Source organism: Sorex fumeus, unplaced genomic scaffold (genome assembly GCF_029834395.1).
Source record: "Sorex fumeus unplaced genomic scaffold, SorFum_2.1 ptg000072l, whole genome shotgun sequence".
Classification (NCBI taxonomy): domain Eukaryota; kingdom Metazoa; phylum Chordata; class Mammalia; order Eulipotyphla; family Soricidae; genus Sorex; species Sorex fumeus.
In genome coordinates, this window is record NW_026606129.1 from 57,687,067 (window position 1) to 57,707,315 (window position 20,249).

The 20,249-nt window shown below is 43.1% G+C and overlaps 1 protein-coding gene across 1 annotated transcript in view; it reads left to right on the plus strand.

Annotated features, from left to right (window-relative positions):
• Positions 1-13,986: 13,986 nt before the first annotated feature.
• The window catches only part of APPL1 (adaptor protein, phosphotyrosine interacting with PH domain and leucine zipper 1), a 47,016-nt gene continuing 40,753 nt past the window's right edge, over positions 13,987-20,249 (plus strand). Inside the window, exon 1 of the mRNA XM_056129139.1 lies at positions 13,987-14,163. Within this exon, the coding sequence (XP_055985114.1) occupies positions 14,110-14,163 (54 nt within the window). The 5' untranslated portion in view covers positions 13,987-14,109. The remainder of the gene's footprint in view (positions 14,164-20,249) is intronic.

Genomic DNA, 20,249 nt, shown 5'->3' on the forward strand with positions numbered 1-20,249 from the left:
TTACTCAAAAAGCTAGAAATAGAGCTTCCATACAACAATTCCAGCAATACTGCTCCTGGTAATATACCCTAGGGCCCCCAAAACACAATGCCGATAAGCCATCTGCACTCCTATGTTCATTACAACACTAGTCACAACAGCCAGAATCTGGAAACAACCAAAGTGCCGGAGAACAGATGAGTGAATAAAGAAACTATGACACATAATGAACACTATATTCAAAAACAGTGGAGCACTACACACCTGTTAGGAAAAGCAGTCATGAAGTTTGCTTACACATGAATGGATATGAAGAGTATCATGCTGAGTGAAATGAGTCAGAGGGAAAGAGACAAACATAGAATGATTGTACTTATCTATGGGATATTAAAAAAACAGTATGTGAACATAATCAGACATTAGAAACAAGGGCCAGGAAGACTGGCCCATGGTAGGAAACTTGCCACAAAGGGAGATGGAGAGTGCAGTTAGGATAGAAAATTACAATGATAGTTGGAAATGGTCACTCTGGACAAAAACTGAGTCTGAGAAGAGGTAAAGTGACATGCATGATACCGTTTCTATATGAGTGTTGCAAATCACAGTGTCTAGAAGGAAAATGAGAGAGAAAGAGAGAGAGAGACAGAGAAAGAGAGAATGAGTGAGAGAGAGAAAAGGAAAGTATCTGTCATAGAAACAGGTGACAGGAGGTGGAGTATGGGGGTGAGAGAGAAAACTGGGGACATTGGTAGCAGGAAATGTGTATATTGGTGAAGGGTTGGATATAGGAAAACTATATAATTGACGATCATGAACAGCTTTCTAACTGTATATATCATAGTGATTCAATTTGAAAAAGACTGGAAAAGAGAATGTTCTATAATTGATGGCATTCATAGTTGAACATATCTAAGAATGAACTAAAATTCATTCACTAAATTATACACTGAGTGAGTTGTGCAGTACATGAGTTATATCTTAATGAAACCGTTAAAAAGGTAAAGGTAAAGGCCCTCCCGTTGATCGTCGATTTGCTCGAGCGGGCCCAGTAACGTCTCCATTGGAGACTTTTGTTGTTACTGTGTTTGGCATATCAAATACTCTCGGTAGCTTGCCGGGCTCTCCGAGAGGGGCGGAGGAATCGAACTCGGGTCGGCCATGTTGGCCGCGTGCAAGGCGAACGCCCTACCCAAGGGCTGGAGTGATAGCACAGTGGTAGGGTGTTTGCCTTGCACGCGGCCAACATGGCCGACCCGAGTTCGATTCCTCCGCCCCTCTCGGAGAGCCTGGCAAGCTGCCAAGAGTATCTCGCCCGCACGGCAGAGCCTGGCAAGCTCCCCGTGACGTATTCGATATGCCAAACACAGTAACAACAAAGTCTCCAATGGAGACGTTACTGGGCCCGCTCGAGCAAATGAAACCGTTAAAAATAAAAAATTAAAAAAAGGAAACAATATATAAAAAGGGGCATCACATATCAATAGATCAAAAGAAATTAACTCTCATCAACATTTATGCACCAAATGAAGTGGCAACAAAATTTACAAAGCAACAGCTAAAGAACCTGAAGAGATATATGGATGGCAGAACAGTAGTTGTGGGAGACTTCAAGATCCTACTCCCATTATTGGACAGAACAACCTGACACAACATCAAAAAAGAAGCAAGAGCCTAAAAGAGTAATTTTAAGAACTGGGAGTAATAGACACCCGGATCCTCCATCACCAGAAAACCAAATACCCAAGTTCCCCGGGGACAGATCACATGCTGGGACAAAAGTCAAACAAAAAAAAATCACAAAAATAGAAATAATTTCAAGTATCATCTCAGATTACAAAGCCACATAAGTAGAAATCAATCATATAAAGAAAGTTAGGAAAAGATTAAATATTTGGAAGCTGAACAATATTTTGTTAAATAACAATTAGATCAAAGAAGAAATCAAGAAATTTAAAAAAATCCTCAAACAATCAGAACCTATGAGACACAGGAAAAGCAGTACTAAGGGGAAAGTTCAAAGCTATTTATTTGGGCTCATACCAGGTATAAAGAAAAAGCTCAAAAAAACATAACCTCACAGCTAGAAAAACTAGAAAAAGAATAATAAATGAATCCCAAACTACGTAGAAGACAGGACATAATGAAAATTAGAGCAGAAGTTAATAATGTAGAAAACATAAAAATTATATGAAAGGTTAATGAAACCAAGAGATGATTCTTTGAAGGAATAAACAAGATTGACAAGCCCTTAGCTATATTCATGAAGAACAAAAGAGGAAAAAAACCCAGACAAAAGTGATTAGAAATGACAGAGGAGAACTTAGAACAGATACCTCGAAATATAAAAGATCATAAGATGTTATTATGGGCAACTTTTTGCCACCTCACTTAAAAACCTAAAAGATATGAGTACATAGAATCACACAAATTCCAAAAATTTGAACAAAGAGGAAAAAGAAAATCTGAACAGACAAATCACAAGTAATGACATTGAAACAGTAATAAATAATCTCCCCAAGATAAAAGCATGAATCCAGATGGATACACAGGGAGTTTTGCCAAAACATAAAGACAGAATCAATGCTCCTCAAACTCTTCCAAAATATTTGGGAAACAGGAATTCTCCATAATATTTTTTTTATTGCCCTCATAACAGCTTTTACAGAGCCAAAAGATCCCTAATACCAGAGGCAAAGACATTACTGAAAACGCTAATATTCCTGATGAACACTGATTCAAAGATCCTCAACAAAATTCCAGCTAATTGAATTTAACATATAGATAACAGAAGAATTATGTACCCGGATCATGTGGGGTTCATCCCAGGGATAGAAAGATGAATCAATATATGCAAATTAATCATGTGATATACCATATCAACTAATCACGATCACGATCATGATCATCCTGTTGTTCGTTGATTGCCTTGAGCAGGCCCCAGTAACGTCTCCTTCGTCCTAGCCCTGAGATTTAAAAAAGTGCCATATTCAAGGCTCTTTCAGGGTTAGGAGAATAAGACTCATCATTGTTACTGGTATTTGGCATATTGGGTACACTACGGGGAGTTTGCCAGACTCTGCTGTGTGGGCAGGTTACATTCGGTAGCCTGCCAGGTTGTCCAAAGTAAGAATGAGATAATAAGATGTCGCTTCCGGGAGCTGGGTTTTATAGTCTCTGGGTCTTGGCCGTTGATGGGATTACACGGCGCTGGGGGTCAGCTGGTGGGTGTGAACGCTGCCTACTGGAAGATGGAGGAGGATCTGGATGGAGGATGCTCAGCCCCGATCCAAGCAGGCTTGGAGATCTCAGCCTTGGGACCCGCATGCCTTTGTTCCTCTGCTGGGACCTTCATGCGTGTGGAGAGTGGTCTCAGCATGGTTGTGGCTGGTTCTGGAGGTCTTCGGCTGCCGGAGCTCTTCTCAGGACGGGGAGAGAAACTCAACTCGCCTCCCTCCAAGGGGCCTCGGCGAGGACAGCCAGGCACGGTGGCAGGAGACTCTGCGCTGTTCTCTTCCAGGAGCTGGGTTTTATAGTCTCTAGGTCTTGGCCGTTAATGGGATTACATGGAGCCAGGGGTGTATCAACCATATCAACTAAAGGAACGATAAAGATCATATGGTCATATAAACTGGTGCAGAGAAGATTTTTGAGATCAAACACTTATATAATAAAACTCCCCCAAAATAGGGATAAAGGAAGATAGTAATGGCCATATACAAAAATCTATAGCCAGGGCTAGAGCAATAGTACAGCGGGTAGGGTGTTTGCCTTGCATGCGACTGACCCGGGTTCAATCCCTGGCATCCCATATGGTACCCTAAGCAGTGCCAGGAGTAATTCCTGAGCACAGAGCCAGGGGTAATCCCTGAGCATCACTGGGTGTGACCCAAATAGAAAAAAAATCTATAGCGAGCATCATATTCATTGGTGAAAAACTGAAAGTTTTCCCCCTGAGATCAGGCGGACTACAGAGGTAAGGACAGCAAAAACAACAACATGGGCCTGCATCAAATAAAAAAATTCTGCTCAGTAAAAGAAATCCAAATGAAAATAAAAAGAAAACATTAATGGGAAAAATATTTGACACAATACATCAGATAGAGGGCAAATGTTTTAGATTTATAAAGTTCTCATAAAGCTCAACAACAACAAAAATACAACAATCTCATCCAAAAACTTCCCCAAAGAAGAGATACAAATACATAACAAAAAGAATGATCTCCTATGTGGGATTTAAAAAATGACAGCAACAGAGCAATCAACAGCCCAAGACAATAGTACTGCAGAGGTGGTCCACATGCATACACCATTAAACACCACAGATATATTAAAATGTGCCTTTCACCATTTAATATTAGAAAAATGCAAATCAAATAACAATGAACTATCATCTCACACCAGTGAGAATAAACTATTAAAACAAAGTCTGGAAACTATTATAACAAAGCCAGTGTCAGCAGGGTTATGGTGAAAAAGGGACCCTCATTCACTGGTGGTAGTAATGCTGTGTGGTTCAATCTCCATGGAAAGCAGTATGGAGATTTTTTAAAAGAATAAGAACAGAACTCCTAAATGACCCAGTGACACTTCCTGGCATCAACCCCAAAAGTATAAAAATATAATTTAAAAGAATACATGTGGGTCTATGTTCATTGCAGTGCCTAGTACAATAGCCAAGATAAAGAAAATATCTAAATGCTCAACTAAGGATAGATGTATTAAGAAGTTGTGGTATAAATATACAATGGAATACTATGAAGCTATAAGAAAGGATAAAAATCATGCAATTTACCATTTCAGGAATGGAACAAGAAGGTATCATTATGAGTGAAGTGAGTCAGTAAAAAAGGGGTTGGTACAGAATGATCTCCTATGTGGGATTTAAAAAATGACAGCAACAGAGCAATCAACAGCCCAAGACAATAGTACTGCAGAGGTGGTCCACAGAACTGAGTTTTGGGATGGGGGAGATTTGGCCTCTGGAAGCTTGGTTGAGGAAAGAGGGGTAGTGGGTGTGGTATTAGAATGGTGTATGCATGGAACCACATACACAGTGTAAACAGTGTAAATCATAGTAACTCAGTGAAGATGAAAAAAAAAGAACAAAGAGGAGAAAAAAATCAGAGAACTTGGGAAAAAATGATGGCACAATTGCGCTAGTAATTAAAATATTTTACTGTAATAAAATATATCTACTGAGAGATATAAAACAAAATTCTTTTATTTTTTTTCAAATTTTATTTTATTTATTTATTTGTTACTATGGGCTGGAGCGATAGCACAGCGGTAGGGCGTTTGCCTTACAAGCAGCCAACATGGCTAACCCGAGTTCGATTCCTCCACCCCTCTCAGAGAGCTTGGCAAGCTACCGAGAGTATCTCGCCCGCACGGCAGAGCCTGGCAAGCTACCTGTGACGTATTCGATATGCCAAACACAGTAACAACAAGTCTCATGATGGAGACGTTACTGGGCCCGCTCGAGCAAATCGATGAACAATGGGAGGACAGTGACAGTGACAGTTATTTATTTATTTTTAAATTTTTATTAGTGAGACACCATGAGGTACAGTTGTAGACATACAAATTTTTGTGCTTGGGTTTCAATTATACAATAATCAAATACCCATCCCTCCACCAGTGCCCATTTCCCACCACCGCGGATCCCAGTATCCCTCCCACCCCGCATCCCCTTCATCCCACCCTGCTTCTGTGGCAGGGCATTCCCTTTTTAAAACAAAATTCTTAATTTGTTTTAAAAATATATGCTACTTGAGAGATATACATATACCAGAAGGACAGAAAATGATTGAACTAAGGAGTATAAAAACATAAGTCAAACTGTATATGTGTGTGGATATATAATGTTATTAAATAACTGTAGCACTGTCCTCCCCGTTCATCGATTTGCTCGAGTGGGCACCAGTAACGTCTCCATTGTGAGACTTGTTGTTACTGTTTTTGACATATTGAATACGCCACAGGGAGCTTGCACCGTGGGGGCAGAATACTCTCAGTAGCTTGCTGGGCTCTTCGAGAGAAATGGAGGAATTGAACCCTGGTGGGCTGCATGCAAGGCAAACACCCTACCCACTGTGCTATCGCTTCAGCCCAATATGGGCATTCCAAAATAATTTGTTATCTAAGGATGGTTTAAAAGTACAATAAGGTAAAGGTAAAGGTAAAGGCCCTCCCGTTGATCGTTGATTTGCTCGAGCGGGCCCAGTAACGTCTCCATTGGAGACTTTGTTGTTACTGTGTCTGGCATATCGAATACTCTCGGTAGCTTGCCGGGCTCTCCGAGAGGGGCGGAGGAATCGAACTCGGGTCGGCCATGTTGGCCGCTTGTAAGGCGAACGCCCTACCACTGTGCTATCACTCCAGCCCATAGTAACAAATAAATAAATAAAATAAAATTTGAAAAAAAAATAAAAGAATTTTGTTTTATATCTCTCAGTAGATATATTTTATTACAGTAAAATATTTTAATTACTAGTGCAATTGTGCCATTAATTTTTTCCCAAGTTCTCTGATTTTTTTCTCCTCTTTGTTCTTTTATTTTCATCTTCACTGAGTTACTATGATTTACACTGTTTACAATAAAAAGTTTACAAAAAGTACAATAAAAAAGAAAATAGGATTAAAATTTTCTAAAATAATGAGTAAAATATTTTGACATAGAACTTGAGGTTTTAGAAACTATAAAATAAGAAAAATTTTAAAGCATAAAAATTAAAAAAATATTTAATGATAAAGAAAATAATTAGCTAATTTAAATCAAATATTTACTATGCCCCACAGTATTCTGAAAGTTTACTCATCATCTTTGGAACACTATAATGAACATTCCCCACATTATGCTTCATTTTTCATATGACGGAATACAGATACAGAAAAGTGAGATATTTGACTAAGTCACAGAACTAGCAAAGAACTAGCAGGATTCAGAACTCCACAGTTCATGTCCATGACTCATGCCCACGCTTTATTCCACCTTCCCAGAGAAATGGAAATGATGATGCGTTGTTTTAAAGTTATTGGCCTGACCAAAGAAATCACATTATTAATGTTCTGTTCTTCCAAAACGAAGCCAAGAAAACCACAAGATAAATAAAAGCATGTCTTGGGGTCACTCCTGCTGCTAAGGCCCAAACACTGGCCTCTAGCATGCAACGTATACATTCCAGTTCTCTGAGCTAGCTCCCTGGCCCAAGTTTTATTCTTTCTACAGTCAAGGAAGTAAAGGCTTCAGAATTTTTCCTTGTAACATTAATATTAAGACAGAAGGCAGGGAATGGTTTTACCGTAGTACAAAGAAGCATTCACGTTCCTTGTTAGTTCCTCCATCTCCTTTTACAATCCATTCCTAAGAATATGTCATTGTCCCAAACTTACCCACACACATTGTGTGGTAAAGTGGATGGAACTGACTCAATTTTCCAATTACTAAATGCTATTTTTTCTAAAACTAATACTACCAATAATGTAAAGGTAAGTAAGTAAAGGCCCTCCCGTTGTTCGTCGATTTGCTCGAGTGGGCCCAGTAACGTCTCCATTGGAGACTTTGTTGTTACTGTGTCTGGCATATCGAATACGTCACGGGGAGCTTCCCAGACTCTGCTGTGTGGGCGAGATACTTTCGGTAGCTTGCCGGGCTCTCCCAGAGGGGCGGAGGAATCGAACTCGGGTCGGCCATCTTGGCTGCGAGCAAGGCAAACGCCCTACCGCTGTGCTATCGCTCCTGTTAAGAAAACAATTAAGAGTTGGAGTACAGCGGTGGAGCACTTGCATTGCACGTGGCTGACCTGGGCACTCCATATAATCCTCTGAGCCTACTAGGAGTAATTTCTATGTGCAGACCCAGGAAAAACCCCTGTCCACTGTCAGGCATGCCCCCCAAACAAAAACAAAAACAAATCAAATTATCTCTGAAAAGTCATATTAGAAGTGATTTATTAATAAACATCTGGGACTATCTTCAGTGTACATTATAGTCTTTTTGTTGATGTTTCTTTGGGTCATACTCAGAGGTGCTTAAGGGCTATTACAGATTTGGGGCTTGGGGAATCTCTCTTGAATTACAACATGCAAAGTATGTGTTTCAGCCCTTTGGGCTATATCCTCAGCCTACACATAAAACTCTTAGAGAAGTACAAGTTCACCAGAATTTCACACTGATGGAGTGAATACTTAGTGGGTTTCCCAGGCTCTTTCGATGATCCTGCAAAAGGCTCCCTTTCCTATTCCCAGCTGGAACTGAGGAAATCTTTTCTAGGTGTTTACTTGAGTCTAACTTTTCTGAAATACTAGGGCATTTGAAAAAAAGGGAAATGGCTATTCTCCTTTTAGGCAGTTTCTCAACATGTGGGTTGAGAATTACCGGCTTTGTATTTAACTGTGGAGAGTCCCAGCCCCACCTCTGGCCTATTACATTATAATTTCTGGTCTAACAATCTCCCCAGACGACTTTAATATGTGCGTCAGATTGGTAACCCCTAACCTAAGGGGATTATTTTAAAAGTTAAGCACTAGTATCATTTGGGTTGCTGGGTTCTTTCCTTTTATAATGTCAAAGTACATCATGTAAAAACCTAATTATTAGAAGATCAAATAAAATTTTAGGAGACTAATAATTAACAAATCTGTTTAAAGACAGTATGTTCTTTTGTTGCTAATTACATGTGTGAAATGTCTCAAGGAATTTTATGTGTAAAGTGTGTCAAAGAATTCTTTGGTGCATGTAGTTTAATCCTGCCTTGCTTTCCATAAAATTAACCAGTTAGTTGGCCAAAGTATTTTACTATGCTACCCACAGGCATCTCCAGCAGTCCCTGAGGCATTCTCTAAACAAACCTCACTTCCTATATCTAAGGAACTACACTTGATCAACTGCATAGACTTAATTAACTAATTTCATTTGGGGCCACCCCAGCAATGTTCAGGGGTTACTCCTTGCTCTATACTCAGGAATCATTCCTGGTAGTGCTCAGAGGACCATATGGAATACTGAGAATTGAACCTGGTTGGCCATGTGCAAGGACCCACCCACTGTAGTATCACTTTGGACCGTAACTGCATAGAGTTTAGACTTTGGTTATTAAAGAAGACTGAATTCTGTAGCATTATAAAGTTTTAAAATAGGAGTTACAATGATTTTTAAAAATCAACAGTGAACAATACCCTAAAGCTACTGGATTTAAATAGAAGGCATTAAATTTTTTTTGTTCTATAATTGACTAAATTGCCTCCCATCAAATTGAATATTAACTTATTTGTGTTTGTTTTTATAACCAATTGAGTCTAAAAAGAATCTCTCCCTATTCTCTGATGACACACTAGCCTCTTGAGAATCCTTTACAAAAATACATTTTAGATGCTCATAACATACAAAGAAGAAAACTTTTTCCTTTTTCCCCTTTTGCGAAGCCAGAACCTACATACTCAAGGCATGTGTTCCACCGCAGGGCTACACCTCCAACCCAAAGAAGGACTTGATAAGATGTGATTCAAATAGTTCAGATACCTAATAGAGTTCTTCATTGAAATCATTTGGTTTGGCCAAGCTTACATTCACACCATACAATTCTTTCCTTTTTTAAACACTGTTTTCTCTTGTCAGTTGCTCATTATTCATATCAGTTGCTGTCATCTTTTTCTCTTTACTTAGAGCCTAAAGCACAATTCAACCAAGAAGTTGACTTACCTTGAAAGGCTTCTTTCTCTACATCCATTCAGGATGCATGCAGCCATGCTGACAGAAAAGAGAAATATTAAAGCGTTGTTGAGAGCTCTATGATGTCATGTACATTCTTACAGCTGGGATGGGTATGATATAGGGCATGAGAAAGAGCACTTGTTTCACATATGTGAGACCCTGGTCCTATCCCTAGCAATGACAACAACCCCCCACCCCATCTATATATAAATATTTTTAATTAGGGTGGAGGCACACTGTGCTTAGGGATGACTGGCTCTGTGTTCAGGGATCATTCCTGGCAGTGCTCAGAGAGCCAAATAAGGTGCCAGGGAACAAGTCTGGGTTGGCTGCATGCAAGACAAATACCCTACCTATTGTACTATCTCTGTGGCCTGATTTCGCCTTTCAAGATCTAAACATGACTTTCTGCAGGTGATAATTATTCCATTAACAACCCAAAGAGAGAACGTTTATTGAAAGCTTGGAATATTAAAGATAATTCTGTGAAATTGACATCTATCTTGTAAAAAATTTACTTTTAAGAGATCATGGGAGGTCAGAGAGATAGAATAACATGTAGGATGTTTGCCTTGCATGTAGTTGACCCAACTCCTGGCACTCCACCTGGTCTCCTAAGCACAGCCAAAAGTGATTCCTGAGTGCAGAGCCATGAGTGACCTCTGAGCACTGCTGGTATGCCCCCTCCCAAGAAAAAAAGAGATCATGGGCTACACAAAAGTTAATTCAATGTGAATTAAAGACTAAAAGATTGGACCAAAATCCATAAATACAATGAGGAAAACAAAGGCAGAACTTCTAGAATGTAGACTTGAGAGGTATCATTAATGTTTTGACTCCATTGGAAAATATGTCAAAAATAAAAATAAATAGAACTATACCTAACTAAATATGTTTTGCCTGGCAAAAGAAACCTGGACTGAAATTAAAAAAAAACCTACTGAATGGGAGAAAATATTCTCACATCATATACCACACAAAGGGCTATCCAGGAGATATAAAACACTAACAAATCTCAATCGCAAAAAAAAATTATAACCTCCTCAAAAAATGAAGAGGAGATGAACAGACCCTTCTCTGAAGACTATATACAGATGGCCAATGCATATGTGAAAAGGTGCTAATTGTCACTTATTAGGTAAGTGCAAAACAAAAATGACAATGAGCTATCATCTTACACCAATGAGAATGGCATAGATCAGAAAGACCAAAAACAATCCCAGTGTTGGAGGGGATATGGTCAAAAAGAAACCCTCATTCACTATTGGTGGGAAGGTTGCCTGGTTTAGATTCTGTTGAAAATAGTATGGAGACATCTCAAAAAAGTAAGAAAATTTTCTCCAATTCTATTTTGATCACTATAGCTGTTAATATCAGCGGAAGTAAGTTGACATTAGTGATGGGATAGGTGTGGGAAAATTGTAAACCTGAAACTCAGCTATGAATTTTGTAAATCATGGTGCCTAAATAAAACAGAAAAATAAAAACAAAGTATTTCCTCAGGGGGGAGGAGGGGGAGAGTAAGAATAGAGTTTCCATATGTCCTAGCAATTCCACTTCCTGGCATCTACACAGAAATATAAAAACACTAATTCAAAAAGATATATGCCCATCTATATTCATTGTGGTGCTAAGTACAATAGGCAGGACATAGAAATCCCCAAATGTTCAACTACAGATGAATGAATAAAGAAATTGTGGTATATGTACATAATGGAGTATTATGCAGCTATTAAAAATCACGCAGCTTGATACATTGTGGATAGAGCTGGAGGGTATAACAACAAGCAAAATAAGTCAGAGTGAGAGAACAAATATCAGATGATCTCATTCATCTGCGATAGAGAAATAAAACAAGAGAATAGTCAGCATCATATAACAAATCCCTGGCCTTTTACTACAGAACTGAGATTACCAAGAAGTGGGGGGGGGGGGGGGAGAGGAAATGAAAGTGAGATTAGAAGTGATATAAGGACAAAGGGTCTGGGACACTCTGGTGGTGAAGATACCGTAACTATGCACATTAGTAAGGTAAAGGTAAAGGTAAAGGTAAAGGCCCTCCCGTTGATCGTCGATTTGCTCGAGCGGGCCCAGTAACGTCTCCATTGGAGACTTTGTTGTTACTGTGTCTGGCATATCGAATACTCTCGGTAGCTTGCTGGGCTCTCCGAGAGGGGCGGAGGAATCAAACTCGGGTCGGCCATGTTGGCCGCTTGTAAGGCGAACGCCCTACCCGCTGTGCTATCGCTCCAACCCATGTGCATCCAACTAATGCACATTAGTAATATATTAAAAAAAAGAGATTTTTTTGGGTGTGTGTGTGGGGGGGGAAGATGACAGCTAGCATTTAATCCATGCAACTTGCCTTTGTTACTGTTTTTGAATTTCTTCTATTATGACATTATTCCAATGTAACTAACTGCCTCCAATGTGGAGCCAGACAACTCAGCATCCCGTGTATTTCTTGATTAAAACTGGGATGACTTTGTGGGATTGAGGGCAAGATTTTCAGAACACTTTACTATTTTCTTCGTATACTGATGAAACCATCTTATAACCCTACAGAAAAATAAATAAGTGTGATATAAACAAGCAATGTGAGGTTGGGGAAGATAGACCAAGAGGCCCAAGTTCAAATCCAGTTTGGGAAGCCAAGTTTTTTTTTTTTTTTTTTGATTTGCAAAGTAAGAAGTTGAAGTGAATCAAAGCTTCTTCCAAATGGTTTAGAATACCAGAACTGCTAATCAGTTACTAACAGAACCAGTGTATCCAGATTTTTTGTTCACTTTTGGGCCGCACCCGCTGACCCAGTGACACCACTCTCAGGAGTGACTCCCAGCTCAGTTCTTAGGGAACCATGAGATGCAAGGCCTGGAACCCTGGGTTACCACATACAAAACACGGGCTCAGCCCAGTCCTGTATCCAGATTTGGGAAGGGAGGATGGGTAAATTGAGTCTGCTGTGTCCCAGGGCCTATCCCTGGCTATGTGCTCTGGGATCACACTCCTGTGATGTGATATGTGTTTGGGATTCAGTGGCATGCAAGGTAAACACATTTAACCCTTGTACTATCTGCAAATTTTTAAATGATGTCTTAATTTGTGATTTAAGAGAAATCTGGAGGTCTGAATTGTTCTGTCAGTGCTTCAAGATCAAATAAGAATCTAGAAATTGGTAACAAGGTCACACATTAACATTTTTTTCCATCACTTTCCAGATAAAACGGGGAAAAAAAAACCCCAACAAAATAAACCGTAAATAGGTATTAATATTTAATCTGGATCACAGAGCTCAAACTTTAAAGAGGGGGGGGAAGCCCTGAGCACATCAGGGTGTGGCCCAACCCTCCCCCCCAAACAACAACAACAACAACAAAAGGGAAGGGGCTGGGGGAGGTCAATGTTCATTAAACTCGTTGTCCTGGTGAAAAGTCACATATTTTAAGCTACACGCTTTGATGCCCATGTGCCCGGGAACATAGAATTCTGGGTCTACCGTGCACTGGGATAGCACAGCGGGTCGGGCCTTTGCCTCGCAGGCGGCTGACCCAGCCAAGCCAGGTTCGATTCCTCCTCCCCCAGGTTCGATTCCCGCGCCGCTCTCAGGGAGCCCCGCAGGCTACCCAGAGTATCTCGCCCTCAGGGCAAAGCCTGGCAAGCTCCCCCGGACCTCTGGGATATGCCAAACACCGTAACAGCAAGTCTCCCGATGGAGACGTTACTGGGCCCGCTGGAGCAAATCACGAACAACAGGAGGACAGTGCTGCTTTGCTACTTTTGCACAGCACTCTGCAGCAGGCCCCGTTCCTGACACCGCTTGGACCCTCACAAACCGCCGCCAACCAGCCCCGTTCTGCCGGAGGTGGGTGGGTGGGTGGGTGGGGGAACCGAGGCTTGGAGGCTTAGAATTTGATCAACTCAAGAAAGGCGGCGGCAGGAGGGTCGCTTCCAAGAAAAGCAAAACCAAACCCCCGACGTGTGAGAGAGACGCGCTCGCGCCCCGCCCCGCCCCGGGCGCTCCCGGCTCCCCTCTCTCGGGTCTGCGAGCCTCAGTCGCGCGCGCAGAAACGCCGCAGCGCGTCCCCCAAGCGCAGGCTCCGCAGCCTCTGGAGGGGGGGTGGGGGAGGGTGAACGTTCGCCGCAGAGCCCGGCGCCGCGAACGACCCTCCGGATCGGCCCCGCTGCGCTGAAGGACGTCTCCACCAGCCAATAGGAGCAGCGGGAGGCGGGACGGGCGGCCCGGGGGGCGGGATTTCCCGCGCGGTCACTGCGCCAGGCTGGGGCTGCGGGGCGCGGAGGCGGCGGAGGCTGCGGGGAGCGGGCGGGCCGCGGTCAGCTGCTGCGGGCGGGCTAGTGCCGAGCGCTGCGGCGGGTCTGGGCGTCTCCTGCCGCCGCCCTCCCTCCCTCCCTCCGCCACGATGCCGGGGATCGACAAGTTGCCCATCGAGGAGACGCTGGAGGACAGCCCGCAGGTGAGGAGCGGCGGGCGGCGGGCGGAGCGCCAGGGGGGCCTGGATCGGCGGCGACCGGTCGCAGGTGCCCGGCGCGGCCCAGGTGGCCGCCGCCGCCTCCTCCTCCCAGCCGGCCGGGGCCGCGTCGTTCCGGGCCGCCGCAGCCTCCCGCGGGCCTCGCGGGCCTGCGCTGCGGTGGGCCGGGAGCGGCGCGCCGGGTCCCGGACGTGGGCGGCCGCCGCCTTCGCGCGGGCGCCGGGTGGTCGCGGCAGCGCCGGGGCGCCCTGGGGCGGACTCAGCGCGGCGAGGGAAGCGGGGTGGTCTGAGCGGGCTTGGCGCTCCTAAGCTTGGGGTGTTTCTTCTCCCTGGGGTGGGGGTGGGGGGAAAGCAAACCTCTTTGGGGGTCAAAAAAAATTCAGGAGGGGTTTAAAAAAAAAAGGAAAGAATTTTATTTTATTTATTTTATTTTTTTTTGGAAAAGGCCAAAATATACCCAGTAGACAGACAGACTGACTGCTGGGGCTCTGCAAGCTCGGGAAGGAAATGGATGGTTTTTTTTCTTCCGGAGATGCTGAACGGCCCTTGGCTTGTCCGCGTGCCGGGGGTCGTGGCTTCCGCCGCTGTCACCGTGCGCGGGTGTGTGATGCTGGCTGGGGGCGGGGGCGGGGGGCGCCTGTCCGGGGCCCCGTGACCGCCAAGCCGCCGCCGGCTGCGGACTGGGCCCCCCAGAGCGCATCAAAATAAGAGCCCTGTGTTCTGTGCCTTGGGGATGAGATGCTGGTGGTGTTCTCAAGCAGAAGAGAAATAAGTCAGTAAAAAGAACCGAGGAAGACGTAACCCTCTTTTTTTTTTTTTTTCTAAGCGGAGGAGCAAAATTACTTACCTTAAAAAAGCATGTTGGTGGGGATTCTCACCTGTGTCATACTCATCTCAAATCTCAAAGCCTTTTTATTTATTTATTTTTTTGCACATTTGATGGATTCAAGACGACAGTGGATACCACCTCGATTGAAGGTGGTATCTATATTTGAAAAATAGATGTTTTAAAAAATTGAATCACAGCGAGATCGACCCTTACAAAGCAATTCATGATTAGCTTTCCATCATACAGTGTTCCAGCCCCCATCCCTCCATCCACATTTCCCAGCACCAGTTTCCCAAGTTTCCCTCCCATCATCCTTCACTCCCCCTCCAACACTTGTCTCTATTCAGGCACTTCTCTCTCTCTCTCTCTCTCTCTCTCTCTCTCTCTCTCTCTCTCCTCCCCCCTCACCGACTCCCCCCTTTCTTCCCTCTCTCCCTACCTCTCCTTTTGGGCATTGGGGTTTGCAATACAGATACTGAAAGGTTATCATGTGTATCCCTTTACCTACTTAAACAGTTCTTGTCCAGTGTGATTATTTACAACTGTTATTGTCATTAGTCCCTTCTCTATCTTACCTACCCTTCACACTCCCACATACTTGTGCTTTGGTTTGTTTTGGGGCCACATCCACAATACTCAGGGATAACTCCTGGCATTCTTTGGGGACCATATGGGATGCCAGAGATGCAACCCTGTTCTGCTGCTTGCGAAGGGTAATGCTCTACCCCCTACACTGTTGCTCTGGCCCAGATGTTTTTTCTTTTTTCTTTTTATTCTTTTTTCACCTTGACAATACAGCTCCAGAAGGACAAAGGAAGGAACTCGATTCCTCTATTCCTGGATGGCACCTCTGTTATAGATTTTGTGCCAAGTTGGAATTGAGTGTTGACTGTGGAATTGATCACTTTTTTTTTTTTCATGCTGAATGTTATCTCCACGAGCCAGTTGTTTGCTGGTAATATACTCTTATCAGTCTGCCCTGATACAAGTGAAACCCATTTCTTGGCTTATCTTGCAGCATAGAGGGTTCAGATTCGTCTGGGTTTTAAATTTATAATCTGAATTTGTTTTAGATGATTTGCAAAAATTCTTTGGAATGTGGTGGTTAGGTACACTTTGTTATTTTACTCTTTTTCTTTTTGGCGGGGTATCCACCCGGTGTTGCTCAAGACTTATCCCTGGCTTTGTTCTTTGAGATCACTCCTGGAGGGATTTTGGGGGGGGGGGGGGGTGTCATACGTGGTGCAAAGATCAAACTCGTGCTGGTTGGGCTGAATGCCAGGCAAGTGACATATTGGCTGTACTATCACTCCAGTCCCTACTTCTTTTTTTTTTTTTTTTAATTAATTGGCTCCACAGGTTGCCTTACCTTTTACCAGCCTGGTTTTTGTAGCCTATAAAGACTACACACCACTTACTGCATACTGCTATAGTTATGACTCATGAGAAGGTTGTAATCTCATAACTCATTTCATTAATTTCTTAAAATGTTCACACAAAGAGTTTACAAGTCGAACGTTATTTTTTTTTTAAATAAGCATGTATCATATTTTTGTGTTTTGGTTGTGGAGGCTTTGAGCCACACCCACCAGAGCTCAAGGCTAATTTCTGGATCTTCTCAGGAATCACTCATAGTGGGCTTGGAGCACCTTATGGGGTGCCAGGGATTGAGTCTGGGTTGGCTCCATGCAAGGCCAGTGCCCTACCCACTCTGCCATCTCTCTGGCATCCATATTTTTATGTTTTATTGTAATTTTTTGTTTGGTTTTGGACCACACTTGGGGCCTGTGCTTAGGGCTTACTCCTTTCCAGGGATCACTTCTGGCTGGCATGGGGGATCATCTGGGGTGCTGGGGATCAAACCTGGGTTGGCTGTATTCTATTCTGTTGCTCCAGCTCCTGCTTTATAGTATTTTTTAAACAGCGTTTTAACAATACGGTTTCCATTTTTAGACTTAAGTATTTCAGGTATGCACAACACCCAATAGGAGAGAGAGAACAACAGGGAATGCCCTGCCACAGAGGCAGGGTGGGATGGGGGGGATGGGGGGGTGGGAGGGATACTGGGATCTGTGGTGGTTGGAAATGGACACTGGTGGAGGGATGGGTATTTGGTCATTGTATGATTGAAACCCAAGCACAAAAACTTGTATGTCTACAACTGTACCTCATGGTGTATCACTAATAAAAATTTTTAAAAAAGTATTTCAGGTATGGGGGATTTGGTATAAGTAGAATTTAGAAATGGGAAATGGATTGGCGAGACAGTATGCTGTGTGGGGCACTTGCCTTGCATGCAATTCATGCAGGTTTGATCCACGGCATTCCATATGGTCCCCAGAGCATGACTGGGAGTAATTTGTAGTACGGAGATTGGGAGTTATCCCTGAGCACTGTTGGATGTGGCCCAAAAACAAAAATTAGAAATAGAAAACAGGAAATAATTCTTTGGGAGAACCTGAGATAGGATGGAAAACCCTAAATTTGGGATACAGGCTATAAGAGTTTTATTCTTCCCTGCTGCTTAATATGTTCCGCTTCCTAAAGCCAGTTCCTAAAGACAGTTCAATGAACTTGTCTTAACCTCAGCTGTTATTATAGTGAATTAGTGAATGCTTTTTTTAGGGATCTTGCAGTGCTGGGGATCTAACCCCAATTCCTGCAGGAAAAGCAAACATATTAACCCTTCGGATTATCTCTCTACCCCATAGAAAATGCTTTTTTTGACTATGAAAGTAGTTTTTTGTTTTTTTGTCTTAAAAAATTGGAAGGTAAGGAAAACCTAGCAACACTTTGCTTGTTTATTTTTTTTTGTGTTTGGGCCACACTACTCAGATCCTGCCTTTGCACTCCGAGATCACTCCTGGTGGTTCTCTGGAGACCATCTGGGGTGTCAGGAATTGAACCCAGGTCGGCTGCATGCATGGCAAGCACATTCCCCACCGCACTATCTCTCGGACCCCAAGAGTTTGCTTTCTTTCACTGGGAGGAGAGGGATGAATCTGTCAAGGGGTTCTCAGTGGCCTCTTCACTTGATTCAGTGCTAGGGCTTAAGGCTGAGGTACTGCTTTGGAATTTTGGTGCTGAGGACTACCAATTCCCCCCCACATCCCACCCCTAAGAGGTGAACTGGGACCACCAGGACCTACCCTTTGAGGTGTGGAGGCCATCAGGTTCCAGAACATGGATCAGGCACAAATCCCTGTACTATCTTCCTGGCCTACAGTTTGCTTTATTATAGTCTTCCCCTTTCATAATTTGAGATTATATTGTGCATATCACTGTTTATTAGGCCTTAGTACAACAACACAGTTGAAGTAACTTAACATTATAGTCTGAATAAAAAAAGTTTCGAGGATGTATGTTTTTCCTCCCTTTTTGTGGGAGGGACATACCCAGCTGTGCTTAGGGCTTACTCCTGGCTCTGTGCTCAAGGATCATTCCTGGTGCGGCTCAGGGAACCATATGGGATTGCTGGGGTTTGAAGCCAGGTTGGCCACATGCAAGGCAAGCTCCCTACCTCCCTTACTATCTCTCTAGCGCTGGATGTATGTTTTCTTCACTTACTTAAGATTGTCTGATTATTGCATTTTAAATTCTGGCCATGGCTGTGGAGATAGTGCAAAGGTTAAGGTGCTTGCTTAGCAGGTGGCTGTGATCTTGACTACGGTTCATATCCCAGCACCACGATTATTCCCTGGGTACTGAAAGTGTAGTGGTCTATACTAGCACGTGCCTGGGATGAATGGAGGTGTTACTGACTCCCGCTCGAGCAAATCAATGAGTAGCGGGATGTCAAGTGATCAGGTGACTGAAAGAAATGGCCCATGAGCACAGAACCAGGTAAGGTTCTCAAACCAAAAAGAAATAATAAAATTTGGGCATACGTTTTTGTTCTCAGTTTGGAATTTCATATTAGAAAGAAGTAGAGCAATGGAAAATGTGCAAACTTCACCCTTTCCCTTTCTGTGGCAAAGAAGGGCTTTATATGAACACTGCCAGCCATCACTTTAGTTGTGGTATGCCAGCGATCGCACACTTTATTTTGTTGTGGCACTTGTGATGACAGACAGCAGTGCCATCGGGATCACACTCAACATACAGAGCTTGTGGGGTGGTGCTGGGATTGAATTCCACAACGTTATACCTGTAATTCCACTGAGCCATTCCTGGACTCTGAAAATATTAAAATACCCTCGAGCTATGGATTTTGTGTGTGTGTGTGTGTGTGTGTGTGTGTTTGCTTGCAGTAACAGAAATTGAACCCAGGGTTTCACACATGCAAGCTCTACTACCGAGCTACATTCCTAGATCAGTGATGTTGTTTGAGATTTTGTTGTTGTTGTTGTTATTTGATCCCAATCGAATCAGAATTGCCATTTACTGTGTAAAAAAAAAAGTTAGAGTCTGGGAGTCATGAAACACTATTCCTGAACTAAAGTTATCAGTTTATGATTAACAGTACAATATTAAAATAGGGCAAAAATGAGAGTTCACTGACTGGATTACATGCTTTCCATGCTGAAACCTCAGAAGTGTCTCCCTTCCCACTCCCATTAGCACCTTCAGGTGTGACCTCCAAATAGGCGGGATTTGCAGGCATTCCTTTGATGCTCTGTGAGATGAAGCAAGTGCCACTATCCAGACTTGTTGAATTGGTCTTTTAGAAGAAAATACTTGGGGTGGGGGTGGAGGGAGCAGGGGAGGGGCATGCTTTTTTGAGGATGGGGGTGACTTTGGTGCACATGGGCACCAAAGGCTCACAACCAGTGGTGCTCAGGGGCTATTCCTGACTCGTCTTTGCAGTGATATCAGGGAGTTCTCAGGGGCCGTATGTGGTATTGGGGCTTGGTCATATGCCAAACAAGCACTTAAACCCCTGGACTGTCACTCAGGCCCCCAGAGTAGAGTGCTTTTAAGGAATATTTGTCATTCTTCATTGCACAGAATAGTATGGATGTGAAAACACAGATATTGATGACTTCATGTCACAATCTGACTTAGAAGAACTGAACTCAATGTGAAAAAGTTTTTGATTATAAATTTTAAAATAAAATCTATACAGCTTTTCCCCTCTGCTCCTTTCCTTTGCCTTTGTTTCTAATATTGTTGGGATGACCAGGGGTCTCACACACACATGGTTGTGCTTACATCTTTGGTTGTGTTTGCCAGGGCATTGTAGTGCTCGTACACATGCTTGTCCTGGGTGGTGCTTCTTCTGACCATGATGCATGCACATCCT